The sequence below is a fragment of the Egretta garzetta genome, unplaced genomic scaffold, assembly GCF_000687185.1.
Source record: "Egretta garzetta isolate BGI_Z169 unplaced genomic scaffold, ASM68718v1 scaffold508, whole genome shotgun sequence".
Taxonomy (NCBI): Eukaryota; Metazoa; Chordata; class Aves; order Pelecaniformes; family Ardeidae; genus Egretta; species Egretta garzetta.
Genome location: NW_009260609.1, coordinates 498,203 through 518,262, shown reverse-complemented (window position 1 = coordinate 518,262; position 20,060 = coordinate 498,203). Strand labels below are relative to the sequence as shown.

At 37.1% G+C, this 20,060-nt stretch overlaps 1 protein-coding gene across 2 annotated transcripts in view; it reads left to right on the top strand.

Moving 5' to 3' along the window:
• Window positions 1-20,060, top strand: part of NUDT14 (nudix hydrolase 14) — a 59,688-nt gene that overhangs the window by 19,733 nt on the left and 19,895 nt on the right. Inside the window, exon 2 of one of the 2 annotated variants that reach the window (XM_035900399.1) lies at window positions 7,628-7,671. In XM_035900399.1, coding sequence (XP_035756292.1) covers window positions 7,655-7,671 — 17 coding nt within the window. In that variant the 5' untranslated portion in view covers window positions 7,628-7,654. Of the gene's footprint in view, window positions 1-7,624; window positions 7,672-20,060 lie in introns of those variants that run through there. The other variant, XM_035900398.1, reaches the window with a different exon arrangement.

Here is a 20,060-nt window from a genome sequence, read left to right as displayed (position 1 = left end):
GTTTGGCCTGGAAGTACAGCTTCTGTAGGCACATCGTTGTTGGCGCTGGAAGCATAATGTATTGATTATATATAACAAAGAGTTATAGCATTAATAATTCAGCTGGCAAGAAATGCTTTATATTAGATTATAAATCCTCATATGTTTCCACTGAAAACTGCTACAGATGTGACGTCAGATTCCATTAAGCTGAAAAAAGAAATGTAACAAGGAAGTGGCGACTGAGAGGAGCAAGTCTGTAGCGGGTGGAGAAAGGAAGGGCAAGGTTCAGTTACAGAGGGATGAAGGCTTAACTTTTAGCACCCAGGATCTCCCATCTTGCTGGGTGTACCACAGAGGAAGCCCACTCTGTTTAGCCCAAGAACTGTGACTGAAGGAGAAGCAGCAGCTAATGCACATCTTCAGGGCATGTTTTCCCATTGTAGGAGCACATCTTTTATAAACCAAAAAGTAATGAATTACTGAGTTGCTTTTATTGCGAATTCACCGCTTGGCAGCTTTTATTGGTCATAAAAAAGGTGAATATGACTGAAAAGCATTAAGCTAAGACCACTTAAGGAAATAAAAGTGGCAGGGAGCTGCAGGAGCTGTCTGCATGGGCGCAGATTTTTGTCCGTCTTCATGAGTCAGTTACTTGATTCCCCAGGCATGTGTGGCTCATCTGGATTAACATGATGAAAATTCATCTAATAAAGTGACAAGTTTGGTGTTCTCTTGCCATGCAGTCCTAGGCAACAAGTAGACACCTCAACAAGAGAATGCGTAGTGAATTTCCAGATAGAGGCACTGCTGTGCACATTGATATTAAACTGTGTAGATAAATTTATAGAACATTGGTTGAATGTGAAAATGAGTGCAACAGAAAAACAAGGTTTACACCTTTTTAAAGAAAAAAAAATCCCTCATATCTTAAACACATTTTTGAGAACAGAAAAAAGCAAAATCTGATTATTCCTCGAGGGAGTTTTACTGCCTTGTTACATGTAAATCATTAAACAGGGACCACACACTTGCTTGGATTTGCCGACTCTGGTTTAAGACCGTTATTTGCCAATTAATTCTCTTATCTGTTTCTCTTTACCTATAGTGTTATTATTTTATTGGATGAAGAATTGTCAGAATCCCTTTGCATTAAGGACATTAACTGCTTTTGTGTGTTAGGAGCGTGGAAACAGAGTAAATGGAGCAGTGAGGACGGAGTTATTTTTATGTTCTAATTTCTTCAACTTCTTGCGTTGGATTTTTTCACAAACATGGAACATTTACTTCTTGGATGACTGCTTTAAACCCAGTCCAACTGGTAGAGGCTAGGGGATCATGACTGTTTGTCGTTTTAACCCTCTTAACTTGTGCATGTAGCTTATCTATACCATAATGTATTTGTCGGTTTTCCTTAACTGCCTCTGTTTGTTTACACCAACTTTTGCCTGGGCTCTAACTGAATTGTAAGATCATTGAACAGGAACTGTTCCCACTACATACGTTTAGTGCCTATCACAATGGGTCGCCAAACGTCGTGTTGTCTCTCCTGTAATGTAAACACTAAGAAGTTAATCATTGTCACGGGCAGGTGTTTTTTTTTCTCTTTTAGTGGCATACGTGAAGGTAGTTTGATTATTTTGGACACAGGTCTCCAACATTTTAAGTGATTTGCCTGCATGGCCGGTTACCAGTGTCCTCAAAAATATGTAATACGGCATATGAATGCTTTTTACTGAGGTGGTTTTGGTTCGGCTTTTCAGTTCTTAGCTGAAACTTTGGCTTTTTCTGTGCAAGCAGAAGTTTTCTGTGGATAAACATGGGAGATGACATAGGACAGTGCCTTTAATTCAGTTGCTTTCTAAATTATTAAATACTTAAATACGGCAAATAATATAGGAGAAGCTTTAAGTAGGTTTTGGGTAAAAATTGTTTCTGCTTCAGTCACATGTTGTCTGTCCAGAGCTCGTTACAAGAAGTCATTTAAATCAGTGCCAATCCAACATAAATTTTTATTTGTTGAATGGTCTGAACTCCCAACAGAGTAAGTACAGGAAATCTGTTACTGTAAACCTGCGTGTTGAGGATTTATTTTAGACACCCTTGTGTGATATTGTGAAACAATTATTACATAGAGTTAAAAGAAGCATTTAAAGAGTTTTTGTGAGTGCTTTTGCACCTGTTACATGTTTTCTGGTTACTCTTCAGAATAAAACTTGTAATAAAATCTAAGTATAAGCCTTTAATTGCACGTATTTAAAACATGTATGCAATACAGTGGGTGTTTCAGAAGCTATAAGTTACTTGTTTTATACATAAAAGAAGCAAGGCAAATGTCTCTGTGCAGCTGCTGGACTTCAGCACTGGTTCCTTGAAAGGAGGCCGTTCAGTGCCCAGATAAGCCTTGGCCTTTCTCCTCAGGTAGCCAGCTATGACATAGTGCTTCTATATTATGAGAAATAGTGAATAATTGCTTCACATTCACCATCTCTATGTCATTCATGATTTTACAGACTTCTGCCATGTCAGCCCTTAGTGCGGCACTGTACCTAGGTTACCTTTAGCTGCATGGCATGGCCTGCTGCGTCATTATCTCTTTCTCTTCCTCATCTGGAAACTCATCAGCATTGGAAAGGTTCAGGTCTTCATATTTTTAGCTGGGGCACCACAGCTGGAATTAACTTTCATTATTTATAAACAGGTCCCATTCTTGGCCCTTGAGGAAAGGCCTATATCTGTCTCTCTAAAATTGTGTTTCAGTACTTATTCCCTCCATCTGAAAAAGCTGCATCTACAGAGAAATTGTTGTGAGTCCCAGCAGGGCTGTACACAACAGTAGAGACCAGAACCAAACTGAGGAGCATTTGATTTGTTTGGGTTGGGGGTTTTTTGAAGGCCCAGGATGGTATCAGTGTAGCACTGAGCTGAGTACTGGTACATGTGGAGACACCTTTAGCTGTTGTGTGAGCTGGTTCAGGAGCTGCTCAGGTGACAGGCGGTGTATGGGTGCTGCCCTCAGGGAAAAGAGGGAGCAAGGCATTCAAGCTGCCCCAAGTGAAGAGTAGAGGGAAACTCCCAGGTGACTTGTTTAAGCGCATGTCCAGGGTCTGTCACATGTGGAGCACACCACGTATCACCATAAGATTAGTGCCAGTGAATGTTTCTTCCTACATCATTAGCATAGAATGTCCTTTTTATTTTCTTTGTTGGCTAACCTGGGCTTAGTTTTAGGTGAGTTTCTCTAGTAAGCGAAAGTTATTCTTTGCGTAGGTATCCTGACAGCAATTTGACCATGTTGTTCAGACATTATATTGCCTAAGGTAGCAGAGGAATGCAGAAGACAGAGATATCCCTGGTGCAGTGATTCCTAAGGCATTTTAGCCAGAGACAGAGCGCAGGTGAGTAAAAGAATGGTATTTTGATCATAGGCTGCAGACAAGTTGAACTTGCCCATAACAGACAGTGTGAACGGGCTCCTGCCTGTAATTACGGGAATGAGCAGGTGCAGAAAGTCTTAGGAGAATGATTTCAAGGATGGAAGGAGGACAGAGATTGTAGAGATCAAGTACGGGTGGCATCATAAACAGCTCTCCACTGGTCAGAGTCACATCTGCTGAACTTGCATCCACTGTCAACACCTGTCTAGCAGAGAGCTCTCTGCAGTTCATGGTTGTCCTGGAATCACTTGAACTAAAAGGGATCAAGTTCTCCTTGTACGGACTGTCAAGCTGGTAGCATGCTGTTGTAATTCTGAGTTGTCCATGCCATTATCAAGTCAGTCTTATAAACAAGATGAGCAGGACTTGTGACATGCTATTGCACATTCACATAGTATAGAAATGGCTAATTGTGCATACCTTTGGGTGGAGGGAGGACACTGTTTAATTTGGATGCCTTTTTGAGGGATTGTCTTCTGACACGCTTCAGCTGCCTTTTGTCAAAGGCTTGGAAGAGTATTCTGGGGAAGCACTGTCGTATGCGTCCTCTGTTCTTAAATTTTCCTTTCACTGTTAAGAGACAAGCAAGATGGACATCCCATCTGACCTGATATGGCTTTCTTACGCAATTTGTGCTTATGTAAGTAAGCTGTCTTCTGTGTAATATGAAACAAAGTTGTCTCATGTGCTGCCTCTCCTGGAATACAGCTTTATAATTTACACATACTATATGCCCCAGATCAGCATTGCAACATCACAAAACCTGATCACTGAGCACAGAACTAGAGTGTGATTACTTTGTGATTAAAGATTTACCAAATCAAATATGTGTTATACAAGGTTGTTGCAGTATTAGAACTGCTATTCTGAACTAATAAAAACTAATATAAAATACTTCTGACATATTTTTATTTATAAAACATCATGGGACACATTTCCTATTTGAAGAATAATTTTTTAAATCTTTCTCAAATGTAGTAATATATTCCTTTCTCCTTCCTGTCATCAGTGTTTGGATCTCCCAGCGATCAATTATACTTCCCTCACTTCATTGAGAGATACCTTGATTGTTCCTTATTAGACACTGGAGAATGGACTGTTTTAGAATAATGTAAATATTTATGTTTATTAAAATTAAGACCCTTAAGGGTTTGAGAGATCTTTTGTCTTTCACAAAGATACGTCTCTTTTTTGGGAGTGATGTTGACCATTGATACCTTTAATTCTTTCCAACTATCTGTAACTGTGGTGGTAGGAGAGCATTGTCAAAGATCAGGATGTACAGAATGGAACAGTTTAACAAGTAATCATGGCTACTTGGCTTTTAAAAGCATGAATCTTTATCGGTTTCAGCAATTAAAATTTTTGTCTTAAAGATAGAGATACTACACACAGCTTGATATACTTGGTCAGAAACTGGGTAGAATTAATGTTCTGTAAAGTATGTAAAGCGGCATAAGAACCATTGGTAACCGTTTACATGCTATTAATAATTAGCAACCTTCATACTAGTCTGTTAGGAAAGAACCAGGCATTGGGTACAATAGAAACTCAACTCCATACAGTTGGATTCAAATTACATTTGACTTGGACAATAGGGCATGAATGGGGCTCATTTGAGTTTCTGCCACTGTAAACAATAAGATGTTGGAATGTGTCATTTGTTTATTGATTTATTTATTTGGACAGGTGCAGGTTGGTCATATGAAATAATTTTTTACTCAAATATAGGCAGAAAATAGCTTAACAAACATTGTCCAGTCAGAGTGTATGATGATAACCAACATCTTGAATGGACAGACTCAAATTAATTTAGCCTGTGGCTGGTTTTGAATTTGGGTCTTAAACTAATCAAATCATGTTCAAGAGAAAGTGCTTTATGTGCTGCTCAGCCACTTAGAAAACAGAAAATATAGATTTTATTTTCTGATTAATATCTTTTTAGGTACTGAATTCCTTCTTTTACTTTCTGTTAAAAATTATGTGCACCTCTGTGAGGTAGATTCTGTTAATGCCTATGAGGCTCATCCTTGAGAAGAGGTCATTCAAATCTGATGGATCCCATCTGGATGAGGATCATTCTCTAGGGTGTAATTTTCCTTGGCTATTTGAAACCCTTTCCTAAGTGCTCCAAAGTAATCAGGTTCTATAATTTGCAAAACAACGGCAGGAGGAAAGAGCCAGGAAGATTGTTGCTGGGATCATACGTTAGGAAGTGGTATCACAGGACTAATAGCCTAAATTAATGCAAGGAGAGCCTTGATTCAGGCTTTTTGTTCTTCTCCATCAGCTGGACACCTGCATTTCTCCCAGGTGGATGCTACAAAGGGAGAATGGATGATGGTAGCACATCTTACCATTTGGGGCAGGGGAAGGTTGAAACTGGAGTAGCAATATGAAGGTACATGCAAAAGACATTATCCTTGGTCCACAGTTTCCCAACTCATTCATGTCAAATAGAAAGTTGCACAGCAATCTGCAAACAAGAGAAAATCCCAGAAATACATGTCTTACAGGAAGAAATAAACCTACAAAAGGATTAAGTGGACCTTACACATTCAATACCTTAAATTACCTTACCACACAACATAGCCTATGCTATTACCTTCATGTGTTGCAACTGTGTGTTGTGTCATAGTCCTTTCAATGTTGTTCCTCACTCTCTCACCAGGCGGAACGGTTTGGATATGCAATCAGCTTGATAAACAATGGCTTTAATATTTCAGTTCACACTGAGAATTTGCTGTCTTTATTTCTCTTTCAACATTATATTGCATTTAAACAATAACACGGCTTCTCTTCTAATGCATGCATTTGATTCCTGTCAATGCTAACAGAAGGTATGTGCAGACACCAATGGAAGAGTAGACTAGAGTTTCTCTTGAGGTGAACAACTGTTTATAATTAGAGTTGTGGGAATGAAGGAAAACCCAGCTAGCAAGCAAACAGTCACTCTTCCAAAAAGCTTGGTAAACTCATAAAGCTCAGGAGCTTAATCTCTAAACCAAAGTGCTTGTTATCTAATCCCCACCAGCTGTTGTGTACTTGGTAGCCATGACATCTGTAATAGAGCTGAAGGGCCTGTCTATATTGGTTGACACCTTAACTCACCAACTGAACTTGATTCTTCTTTCATTGCTCACATTTACCTGCTTTAAATCATTAACCAGTTGCTCAGGGTTTGATCATCCATTTAACCATACTTTATAATAGAGAGCTTGTGCTGCTTTTCACATTAAGCGTATTTTAGGTATGTGTGTTTTCAGCAGGTCTGGTTTTTGCCTTGCTAATAAGAGAAAGGTATCAACCAAGAGAATTTCCTCTGGTTGCATACTGATTCCTTGTATAGACTTAAAACTGACCTAGGAGTGAAATCTCTTGAGTTGTATTTCAGTTGAAAAATACCATCACCTTTCTAATAAGCAGGGTAAATAATTATATATGTCTCTGTTAACTGGTGTGTATGAATTGATATAGGTGATTATAGAAGATAGAATATAAATATAAGCAAGTGTGTACGTGTTCATTGTAACTGTGGAAAAATGCTTGTTTTAGAGATGGGTTTCAGCTGTGCTGTAGTGGGTGTCCTTCTTTTAAGATAGCAGAGGACAGAAATTGGCCCAACCTGAGAAAAGAATCCATTTTAAGTCTCCCAGTTCTTGGGTGAGTGCTGTGACTTCAAGCCCGCTGTTGGACAGTATCCTCACCACCACAAGCAGTGCAGAGCAACAGCTGCTGAGCCTTGTAAGGGGTTAGAGGGAAGGATGTCTTGTTCCTGCATCCCAAATGAGTTTAGTTAGGAGATAAGAGCTGAACTGTCTGCCTAAGATAAAGACATTTCTGGACATGGGAGAACTTAGACCTATGGGTTATTTTACTGGTTAAAACTTAGCTGCTTATAGCTTCCTAGCACCTGAATGCTTACATTGGGCATCTGAAATTGATACTATGGCCAAAACTGAGCCTGAAGATTACCACAGTCTTGCGTTAGCTATCAGCATAATACTGGGGATCTAAGATTTTGAACTGTCCTAAGACAATTCTCAGCAGCTATAATACTTACTGTTAAAATCCAGCATAATGGTTTCGTAAATAAAACCAGCTACACCAAGTTTTCAAAGAAATGCCTGTTAAAATTTTGTCAAATTTCATTAGTCACTTTTCACTTGGAATTAATTTTACTGATGGATTTTTATTTTTTTTTCCCCCAGAATGGCACTAAGAAGTTTTGGGATTTTATGCGGACACATGACAGGTAACAGTTGGAATCACATTATTTCCTTTTGCTTTTATGTTGTTTTTCATACTGTATTCTCTTCCGTTGGCCAAATCATGTTGATGTGGAGTCACTTGTTTCTCCGCCAACTTCCTCATCAATTCTCACTTTTTGTGTAATACGTCAGATAGTTGTCTACTATTTTAGACAGAATTAGCAGAAATTTTAAAATCTCCTAGTGTTTTGTTATGTATTCAGTAAGTTTAACCTGTGCTTGACTTTTCAAATATTAGAGTTTGGGCACATGATGTATTGTACATTTTAATGATTACGTAAAAGATGGAACTGAAAGTTCGGTTTGTATGAAATTTTCTTTTTTGAATGTTAATATATCACCTGAAGGAAGGACTCTGCCCCTCACGTACTTAACCCTGTTGTTATTTGTGCCATTACATGGACTAGTCCCAAGTATGTGACCATACTCTCTCACCTGTGAATATACAATCCCAGGAACTGTCCTAATATAAAGACTGTTAAAAAGCAGTCTAATGTTATGGTCACACTGGTTGATTTTTTTCACTGGCAATTACTTGGAATAAGGTAGAGATTCTGTTTTATGTTTGAGTATTATATCCTAGTATTATGCTAACTTTTTTTATTTTAATGCCCTCCATCATTGATATGTAAGGATGTTCTAGGCAACGCCTAATTCAAGTAACTTTACAAATGCCTGAAACCTTTCAGGCCCTCCATTCTGTACACCAAAACCCTCTCTGAAGCACACGGGAAGAAATGGATGGCCAGCAAACTAGTTCTGACATTCCAATTGTATTTCTCCGATCAGGGAAGAAAAGCAGTTAACTCCTGATGTCAAAGATCAGTTCATGCAAAATTATAACAAATAGGGTACATATGAAACAGACCCAGTCTCAGAGTTATTAAATACTAAAATATTCATATGTCTTTTTTTAAAGTATAAATATTTAATCTAGTCACTGAAAATTCAGGTTCTAGAAGATAAAAATAAAAAGCAAAGGTGAGATTTCCCTAGAAAAAGCTTTTCTAAATCCATTAAATGTAAAAAATTTAGCAAAACACTAAAGGCAAAAGAAATTGTGACTTATAATCAGAACCATGTTGTGAGATGTATTCTTTTTGTGCAGGAAATAAGTAGGTAAAATCACTTACATTTTTGGAAGTTCTTCTCTGTTGGAACCCTCTAAATCCTTACAGTGAGTCTTTTTGTGTGTAAGTACCTGGCATGTACGTAAACTGAAAGCAACACTTTATATCAATATAAACATTATAAAGGTAGAAGTTCCAAGAAGACTGGGAAAATATTAAATAGATTAAAAATACCTGTACTGCTTGAGAGTGAGGACAGAAAAGGGAGTTATATTTCAATACTGAACGTCACGCTTGTTTTTGGAATTTGCCTGGAAGACAGTTCTGTCTTTGCACTTTGTCTATCCATATGGGCATGTGCCTGGATTTATGATCACAGATACAAAGGCTGAAATAATAATTGATTGTTGGAAATTTAATATATGCCCTGTACTTTCAAGCAAGTGAATCCAGCTTCAAGTCACAGAGCTGAGAACATGACTTCCAGATGAATAATTTGTATTATTATTTTTGTTTAAACTTTGATTATCACTCTGTGATAATGTGTGAGTATATGCAGCTAACTGAGTGGGGTAAATATTAAAGGATCATTTTTCCATGAACTTCTTGAGAACAGTATTTCTGAAGGACTTTTGTGGACATTTTTAAAATAGTTGAGAACATAACTGTATAAAAAGGCTACAGCCACATGTCATGCCAGTCATCTCTGGTCACATAACATTTGTTAGCTTCAGATGTACAACAGCTGCCATCCTAACTTATTAGTGACTACTGTTGAACCGTAGAATGTCTAACGCTCTTTCACAAGCAAATTCAATGCAACTTGTGACACCAAAGGTAATAATGTAAACTTTCTGTATAGGAGATCCATGGGTTTACATAAATTCTATTTGTGAATATGAAGCCAGTTATTATCAGATAGATCAGTCAGGTTCAAAATTACTTATAATGCATTGAAGTCCTACATTTTACTGTATTTTAATAGGACAGCTGTGATGCTAGTTATATGGAAAAGTCACGTTGTCTAGTTGCTGAAGAGTATAGAGGACTCAGACTGTTGCAGTAGGACAAGATCATTTAACCGTACTCAAGCTGGGTTAACGCTAGCACAAGCTGAAATAGCAGATTTTTTTATTAGATACTTTTTTTTTTTTCCTTTTTTTTTCTTCTTAGTTATTGCAGATCTGGCCTTGAGTGTGTAGCTCCTGAGCTTTCTTGAGATCGAGACTGTTCAGAACTATGGTATCAGTCCTGGAGTCACATCTGCTTTAATCACTTTGAAATTTCTGCTGAATGTATAATTGCTTGCTCTCAATCCCTCTATGCCAGTTAAAGAAAAAAACCAAAACAACTTCTTGCATAATTACTACTGGCCATACAATAAACTGTTACCAAGGCAAACCTTCAAAACCTATGTTGTCAAAAGTCAATTGAGTGTCACTATAGACAAAAGCAGCAGCATTTCCTACCGTATTTAGGTTTAAATCGTAACAGAAGGAAGACCCAGGACACAAAGGCATACCCACAGGACACAAAGGAATACCCACTGAGGGTAGTTAACTCCTGGAACACTTTACTCAGACAGGTTGAGGAACCTCTATCCTTAGAGAAATTCAAACCTTGACTGGACAAGAAGTCAGACCTTAGAAGTTAGTCCTGTTTTGAGCAGGATCTAAGTTCTCTTACAACCTTAAGGTTTCTGTAATTTTTATAAGTAGATTAAATACTTACTGAATGTTACAGTTCCCATCTGACAACTGTCAAAAATTTGTAAACTTGTCAAGAAATCTGTCAACTTATGAGCCATTTTTCTATTGGTTTACTATTATTCTTGTCCTGGGGGGTTACATTTAAGTTAATCTTTCTTTGAAACACTAGGATGAACATTATCAGAGCTCATTGCAAGGTTTTATTGCATCGTTAGAAACAACAGTGAAGATTACTAAAAATGAATTAAGAAAACCAGAAATCCTTGATTACCTCTTTTCAATTTTAATTAACAAGTTTATTGAGGTGGTGGTCATAACTGTTACATAATTCTGGCCTGTTGTGTTAGGCAGGGACACACAGCAAAAGATGCTTTCTGCAGTTATTTTATGCACTGTTTGCTTTTCTCATTAAGTTTACTTTTCCTCTGAATACTCAACTGATGTGTTTGCTCCTGATCAAATGTATCCTTATGAAAATCAAGTGGAGTGCAAGAGATGGAAATTTAAATACAAGGTGTATTTCAAGACACTTCTTAGACTTGCGTCTACCAGAACTAGTTAGCACTTTGTAGTGGTGTGATTTGCTGGGGGAGGAGTTTTTTGTTTTTTTTTTTTTTTAAAGTTAGTGTTTTTCATAATAAGAAACCTGATCAGAAGGACATTATTCTGCAAACTCATGCTGATTTTCTGTCAGAAATAGAAACATACCAAATATTACAAAGTAATCATGAATGCCTGTAACAAAAAATTAGTTCTAAAACCAGACTCATGTTCTAGTTATGTTCTTCCTCATCCTATTTTTGCTATATTTAGTACAGTAAGAGCCTGAAATGTAATACTTAAGTTTTGCATTCATCTACTTTGTAAAGCAATAGACCAAGTTCGTTTCAGGTTTCAGCAACTCCCCTTAAACAGATTCAAGGCTTTTAAAAGACATAATTTGGGAACAGATGAAGGTCAGTGTAGTCATGTGCTCGCTTTTGTGCTTTGAGTAATAACGTTTGAGAACAGGAACATAACCATACCTTTTCCTAGTTGACAAACAGGAGGACAGCTTTCAAATTGCACTGTGAATGGATGTAAAGCAAAATTATGGCTACTTCTCTATTTAAAAATATGAAAAATTCACTGTAAAGTACACTACATTTGAAAGAAAAAAAAAGAGGAGAATGAATTGCATGCAAGATTCTTATGTGAGTTCCTCTTAAACCTGAAAATGTCATGTGACAAGGAAAAGGCATTAGGACCAAAAACCTTACAGCTCCGCATGTGCATTGTACCCTTGTTATGCTGTGGTTTTAACTACAAAAATGTGTCACAGTGGCTCAGTAATAGTTCCTGATTTAAAAAATTTTAATGGAAAAAACATCTAAGTCTTTTCTTATCTCTCTAAAAGGATGAGGAAATAATATTCCTGCCTCGTAAGATTGGCTTCTTTTAAGTAGAGATTAATTTATTTCATATTTAAAAGAAATTAATTCCTAATTTAATTTAACTGTTTGATCAGAAAAGAAGCTTTATACTTTATCTATTACAAATTTGAAAAGTATAGTTTTTCCATGAGGAGGGAGTTTGCAGGGTGAAGGAAACCAAGGCAATCTGCACCTTGGCGTGTTGTCTCCTGCAGGTACCAGCGTTGGGGGCAAACAGAAAGAGGTTCTCCAGGCAAGTTAAAAATGAACATAACTCAGAAGGGGAAGATGCATATACTCAACTGGTCGCGCCGGCGAAGCGCGCCGGGGGGGGCCCTGCCACATCGCCGGCCCTGGCCACGAGAGCTGGCCAGGTGATGGGTCGCTCGAGCCATGCGAGTGGCCTGGAGGAGCCGGGGTTGCTATTCTGGCTCCGTGGCTGTAGCAGGCAGCTATGGAGACAGGGTGGAAGTCATGTGCCCTGACCACATTATAGGAGTGGATTAAATTCCTTCTCCGATTTCATATGCCAGATCATTTGGGCTTTATGGAAACTTCATCCTGTATGTATTTTTCTGGTTTATGTCCTAGTGTATTATAAGACACCATGAAATTTAACTCAGATGCTTCCTTTGTGCAAGAATTAGCACAGTAGCTTTAAAATGGGTAAAATACAGCTTTTTAACATCTTTATAGGTTAAAAAAAAATCTTGAGTGGCATATGCCATGATGCGCTGTTGTGCTGTAAACCTTGTCTGACTGTAATGTCTCCTCCACGATGTCTATGGTGTGGTATTTTCATGACTGTCTTCAAAGATAGTGCAGAAGATAATGCACTGTTTAAAATAAACTGGATGTAGTTCAACAAACAACAAAAATGATGAAAAGTTTAGGGAGGTAATAGCTGAGAGAAGGTAATGATGGCTGGGCACGTTGATGCAAAGGATAACACAACTGAAGAGAAGAATTAATTACTGATCACAAAAATGTAAAGGAATGTTATAAAGCAGGCTGGAATAATTTTAATTTCATCAGTAATTGATGACAGTACAAAAAATAGTGTCTCATGTGGAAAGTATTTTTTAAACTAAACACTAAGAAATGTGTATTACCAATAGGCAATAAGACAATCTAGGAAGGCATGTTTTGTAATCATTGTGATTGAAAACACTCAGGTCTAGACTTGGTATCTGTCTATCAAGGGTGCTATCAGGATAATGATATTTTTCTTGCTGTTAGAAGGAAAAATGTAGCCTATTAGTTTCCTTCAACTAAAGTAATTACACGATTTGTTTGCATATTGTATTTGCAAATAAAATGCACTTAATGCTTGCGGGGTTTTGTTCGGTTTTAGAGTTTTTTTAAGCAAAGACTTGACAGATCCTCTACTTATGTGCCAGGAATTCTACAGGCATATTTACTATCTTTTAAGATGTCTTATTATGTTGTTACCTTAGGATCTGATCTAGATAGAATCATAGCAATGAAGCAAAAATAAATGTATTTGACGCTGTAAAGTTATCAGAGAAAAACAGAGTCAAAAGCCAGATTTTTAGATTCTCATTTCACCTTTTTAAATATGTGATATGGAAGCACCATATAGGATATGAGTTCTGCTATATCACTGAAATAGGGTAAAATGGCAATAAAATCTTTTTTGAGGGCATTGCTTCATTGGGAAAATAAATGTTTGCCTAATTTTAAGAACAGAATCCATAAAAATTCTTAAAACTAAGCAGGTACACAGGAGTTTTGGCTCATTAGTCATAAATTTCTAAATACAGGTTTCTGCCAGATCAGAGGCATCTTGGTTTTACACCTTTAGGATTTAATTTTTTAGTATTTACAATAATATGCAAAATCAGTGGGTATTTTTATTCTCATGTAGTCACTGAAATCAAGAAGAGTCTTCCCTCTGCTTCCAGGTGGTTTTGAATTAAACCTGTTACTGTCTGAAGAGTGCCAAAGCTTTACATGGTCTAGAGACATTAGCATGGTCATGGCCTGCATTTGGGGCTGGTAAAAATAATCTTATGAAAGCTAGGAAATGTTCTATAATCTGACTGCCTGTATTTTTTAGAATTTTATCTGAAAATATCTCTTGGAAAAGAGGAAACTATTGAAGCCGTTTTTCTCAAAATGGGGAAATTAGATAAACTGTGAACAACTGACTCTATGTTTCTCTTTAATGGTGTTGAGGCTATAATTTATGCCTTGCAAAAAATTGTGTTATTCACTTCAAATTTGGGTTTTGGTAAGTAAGAAACAAAGCTGCTGGTTTGTCCTTTATGTTAGCTAGGGCAGAACACTTGAGCTTTTTATTTTGTGAACTGTCCTTGAAACCTGATATTGTTTTAATACTTTGATTTTTGCCATTTCAGAATGGAGTTATGCTTATGCCTTTTAGAGGGATTATTTACTGGTCTGACTATGTGATAGCATTCATAAACAGCAATTTCACAAATAATTAGGAATTGGATCAAAAGCCCATCAGGCTCTGACATCTGTTGCACATAATGCCCACAGAGCTTTTTTTAATCAAATAAGTTAGAATAAAACCTGAATTTATTTATTAAAATATTTTGTTAAAAGAATCCCATTGAGATGCAATGTGTCATTTCCAAGGGTATCCTGGGATATGGGCCAAGATATGACACTTAAAGAATGTTATTGAGAGCAACGTGCTTTGATGTCTCATTTATTTTGCAGTTGAATTTACTTTCTATTTTTTTTCTTTGTTATATGAAAACAGGGTGCTGGGAGGATTGTTTATTCCAAATAAGTTCTCCTGCATCATATTCTCTGGTTGGGTACAAATTACTACTTTACAAGTAGATGGAGCTTATGTTTGAAAAGTGCATGTATATGGATTTGTTAGCACTTCTTAATTCATTCTTCTGCTGGCCTGGTGATGAACCAAGCATATGCTTCCTGCTTTATGGTGCCATGAACAACTTCCTACTGCAGTTCAGTTTACTGAAACCAATCTTCCTTTTGATTTTTTCCAAAGTAATATTTATTTTCTTAAGCCTATGTGTCTCACCATTTTATTCTGCTTTTACTTAGCATTAAATATTTAAGTTGTGTTGGAGAAAGCATTCAAATTTCACGAGAATACAGAAGTCTTCTAGACGTCTCTAATTATCTTTTGCCAAATCCACTTTATCTGTGATTAGTATGAAAGGCTGAATGTTTTTGTCAGCAGCTTATAGCTTTGCTTTTGTAATAGGCTGCATTTTAAGCAGCCAATTGGATTGGTGTTGGCCTTTGAAAATTGTAAAATGCTTTGAAGGAAGACTTAAATGAACCAGTAAAGATTGTGCAAGCACACACATTTAATCTCAGGACTATCTGCATTATAGTTAAAGCTCTGGGAAACTTAAAGGAACTGCACTGGAGAATAATCAAAGGGTACAGCTTTATTACATGTCTGTTCTGAAAACGAAGGGACTGTTTTCTCCGGCTTAAAATACTAGGTGCTGCTCTAATAAAAGGAAGAAGACAGCACTTTAGATACCACATTACAAGTTTTCAGGGACGTGTCCAACTGTGAAATTGGTGGTTACTTTGAATCCAGATGCTAACACAGGGGCTACACGCAATTCTTTCTCATGGTCACCAAAAATAATTTTGAAATAACTTAAGATGAAGTAGGCCCTCCTGAACGATGAAGCCTCCCAAAGAATTACTTTTGATTGTTAACTCTCTGTTTGGGGTATTTTTTGATTATCACTTTAGAATTGAAAGCGCAGTCATTTCTGCTTTGAACAAGAAAAGGACACTTGTTCCCTAACATGCTTTAATCCTGATCTGGGGTGTTTCTCAAACATAATATTTTAAAAAGACTGGATGGAATTATAGCCTTCACATGGAAAACAATATGAAAGATCAGTTTGTCAACACTGTATGAACAAAGAAAGCCAAATTCATGTAACTTCAAGAAGAAAAACACATTTATACTTTAAAGCTAAAATAGGACTTCTAAACGATTTATTTTCTTACTAACCTTCCTTCTAGTATGATTCGTAAGTCTTGACATTTTCTCCCTTATGAGGCATATAGGCCAAAATGTTACATGTATGTTTTATATTCACATGCTCTCCAGCTGAAATGAATATATCTCTAAATAATTCTATGGCTGCACACTACATTTGATTATTTTCTTCTGATTGTATCAGAGGGGTTTTTAATACCAATTATCTGTTGAGAGTCAAGGGGGCTGATTAAATGAATTACTTGCTTTTATTCCTGCATGCCATTTTTGTGTTTGTTTTTTGAAATCTGCTGTTGTTTTTTCATTGTCTGCTTTGAAAATGGTAACTGAATTACCGCAGGCTCTGATATAGCAGTGTTGGGGGGTGGGGGTTGTGTTTTGGTTTGGTTTGTTTGTTGTATTTTTTTAAAAATCAAATAACATTACATAGTAAAGTCTCTACTGTGGAGCTAAGATTATTGTTTGTTAGCAGCAGAAACAATATTACAGACTTTAAACACATTTTGAGATAATTTTTAGCCTTTAAAAGCAGGTGGAAGTGGCTAAGGTTAATAGCTGAGAAGCCCTGGCGTTCAATGTTAACGTCAGTCTTTTTTTAGATGCTTTATCTTCCATTATTCAGTTCTAATCACAGTTTGTGTGTGACACACACACACCCACGCTAGACACAAGGAGATCCCGAACTGCTCTTAGAATGATTAAAGAAAGGTCAGTTTCTTTGCCCGTATTACCTCATCAATTACTTAGCATACTGTAGTACTAGTACAAGATTATCTTTAAAAGTCCTCATCTCCAGCCTTGAGAGTCTTATTTCATTCACAGAAACACAAGAGAATCTTGTCCTTTTCCTTGCTATTACTATACTGCGATTTTTAAAATTATTTTTTAGTTTTGCAAATTCACAATTGTAAAGTATGCATTAAGGTCACATCTAAGAATAATGAAAGGCTGAATCAAACCTTATTTATTAAAGGATTTTAAAAGTTTGTCTCATGAAAAGCAATTAGTAAGTGTAAGCAGTTGCTTGTGGATTAAGTGTAGCCCAGGTCAACAACTGACAAATTAAGATAGAAGACTAGCAAACCGATGACTACAAGGTGAAATTACCTTTCTACCTAAAAAAACCCAACAACAAAAAGAAAAAAAAAAAACCCTTCAGATAAAAAAAACCTACAAAAAAACCCCCAAAACCCCTAACCCCCCAAAACCTTCCTTCAAGTATTGGAGCCCTAGAAGTACATGTTTTGTAGCTTTGGCAAAGCTCATTTGCTGATCTTAATTGCTAGGATGTATTTCAAAAGAATTAACTTTCCGTCCATCCATATGTGCACATTTTAACAGGATGTCAGTTTTCATCTGTCCCCTACCTCGTAACTGCTGCGGTCAAATACTGCATTTTTTACGTTGCTCCTAGAATCACCACCTCCCTTTCTCAGGTTTGAGCGTGTGAAGTTGTAGTAGTATTTCTGTATAAATGTCTGCTCTGCTGGAATGTCATAAAGCATCACTTACCATGAATTCAATAAATACAGAGTTGTACTATGCTGGGGGAAGAGAAAAATTTGGAAGTAGTTTTCTAGGCCAATGGCACACAACGGAGCAATTGCCTAAACTCTTGTAAAAGAGGTGTTTTCAACTGTAAAGGTACTATTCAGGTGGTTATCTTCTCTTTCAATGAGAGTCTTAAAGGTGGAGAAGGAGTTCAGATTCTGGACTCCTGTGTTGCAGATGTCCACAGGTCAGTTGTATGTAATTTCTGCACATTGACTTAGACATTTTAGGGAAGCCAAATATCCATTAGAGAATCCTAATACTTACCTATTTCAGTCAGCGTTTTCTTTGAAGTTTAAATGGTTAAATGTTACATGAGATCCTTGACTGAATAGTCGGAATCCCTTTAAGAAAACATTGTGTTAGATGCCAAGACCAGACACACTTTAACTGCAAACTTGAGTACAATAAAAGCTCAAGTACGGGTTAGCTGGTCTGAGTAGATATGTCTTGCTGACATTTTAGGCACATCTTCCTTAAAATATTTTAAGGCTAGTCTAATTGTTCCTGTATTCATAGAAAGAACAGAATCGTACGTTATTGCACAGTAACCTGTTTACATGCATGCTTTCTTTGGGAAAAAGTCTCCTGTAATTGCAGTAGTGATTTATTGTTTGTATAAAGTGAGTAGGAGCTACAGCAGGCAGAAGCCAAGGTGTTTTCAGGCTGAAAGCTGAGGAGCCCTGTGGTCTTCAGCCCTCGAAGTCACCGTACAAACCTGTGTCATCTCTTAATACATTGTCTTTCTGTTCGGTTGTAGTTCCTAAAGCAGCCACCAACAGATGCAATGTGAAGGAGCCTAACCTCCTTCATTGGTCCGAGGTGATCTATGTCTTACAGAAGCAAATTATAGCTCCTGAATGACACATGGAGCACGTTGAGAAGAGTTTTCTTCTCAGCCACCTCTTGCCTACAGAGGCGGCACGCCCACTGGCAGCGGCAGGTACTGAACGTGATTCCTACATGCAACAGTTGTGCTGTGTGCTTGTTGAGTCCTGGGTGCAAGTCTGTGGCTCAGTGGTGTTGCATTTGCATTAATAACCTCTCCTTTAACACCAGCAATTTTCCTGAGTGTCAGCTGCTGGAGGAAATAGCCAGCAAAGATGTACAACTGTGGAATATGGTAAAAAGTTGTTATCTGCCACCCAGAATGACAAGGTTGGCAGGTCTAAGCTAAGACTCCTTCATTTGTGTAGATGTGTTGTAGCTTGTTTTTAAGGTACGGAGGCACGTTTTGGATCCATCATGATTGTTTTACATCTGAGTATTCTTTTTCTTTGTAAAAAATAGGTTAGGACCTTTGATGTCCATTTCAGATTAAATTCTTGTCTAGGATTCCTGCCTCTTTTATGAAATTTGGCTGGGCTTTTTTTTTCCTTTTCTACTGGTTCTTTATGATTTCTCTCTGATAATGTACAGCTTGGCCTTTGTTTATCTTCTGTATCTTTTGCTTGTGGAAATGTTCCCAAAAGTCATTGTGAATGTTTAAATTTTTTATTTTATAAGTTTAATCTTTACTGATCACTTTAAAGCTTATAGATGCATATATAATATTCAAAAATAGGATTGGTCATAATATTTTAAAGGGAATTGCCTTGAAACATCAAATACCCTTGTAATATCCTGTGGTATGATACCACTGAAGGATGTATTTGCAGCTCTGCTTTTGTAGTAGTCCTTTTTGGTAGCCTGTATCATCTGTAAAAATAGTAATCTTGAAGTAATTTTGTAGTGAATTCTTTGTATGATGGTTTAAAACTCTAGAAGAGAAATACTTTCCTTATCTTATAGGCCAGACCAAACAGCTGAACCCACAGACTTGGGTTGTTACAACAATAAGGAAACCCATTGAAAGCAGTGGCACAGGGGATTCTCTGCTTAGATCAGTCAAACAGTCTTGCCCTAACTTTCTGTAATACTCAAGTAACTGTCCTGAATGCAGCTTCAGACGGATTTTTGAAGTTACAGACCTAGTGACCTGTGGAAATATTTTATGTTATATTGTTTCTTGTGGAATAAGAAATGCCAAATGGCATTCATAATGTCGCACTCCTCCTAAGAAGGTTTAATTCTGAACTTTCTCCTCCATGACTCTCCAACTCTGAGAAGAAATATTAGAACTTGTGTGTTGTGGTTTGTTAAAAAATGTAAATTTATGTTCCAAATTGTTTGTCAGTCTCTGAGAAAATTAGAAGTAATTAAATAGAAAGTTCTACAGATTTGTGCCATTTCCATACCCTCTCATCTCAAGATGGTGTGAGAAGCAGACAATTGTAATAACTTGCTGCGACTCCTTTCCAGCTTAATTTGATCTTGTTCCTTAATTCTGACAGATTGTTTTTAATTTTCCCATCTGTTCCATAAAAATCTCAAGTGATTGACTCTTAGGAAAAAATAATGTCTAATAGCTGAGCCATTTCTAATGAGTTGGTATGAGTTATTTAATGAGATGTGCTGAAGAAGGCAAGCCAAGTGAAAGATTGGGCCTGGAGTGGCGGATGTAAGGAAAGGTAAAGGGCAACCATATGCTTCAGGAAATCTCTACTCTTCTCTTTATCCTCAGCTTTAGACTGCTGCCGTCTCCAGTTTCAGGCAGTGCATATCCTTAGACCCATGGACAAAACACAAAGGTTCAGC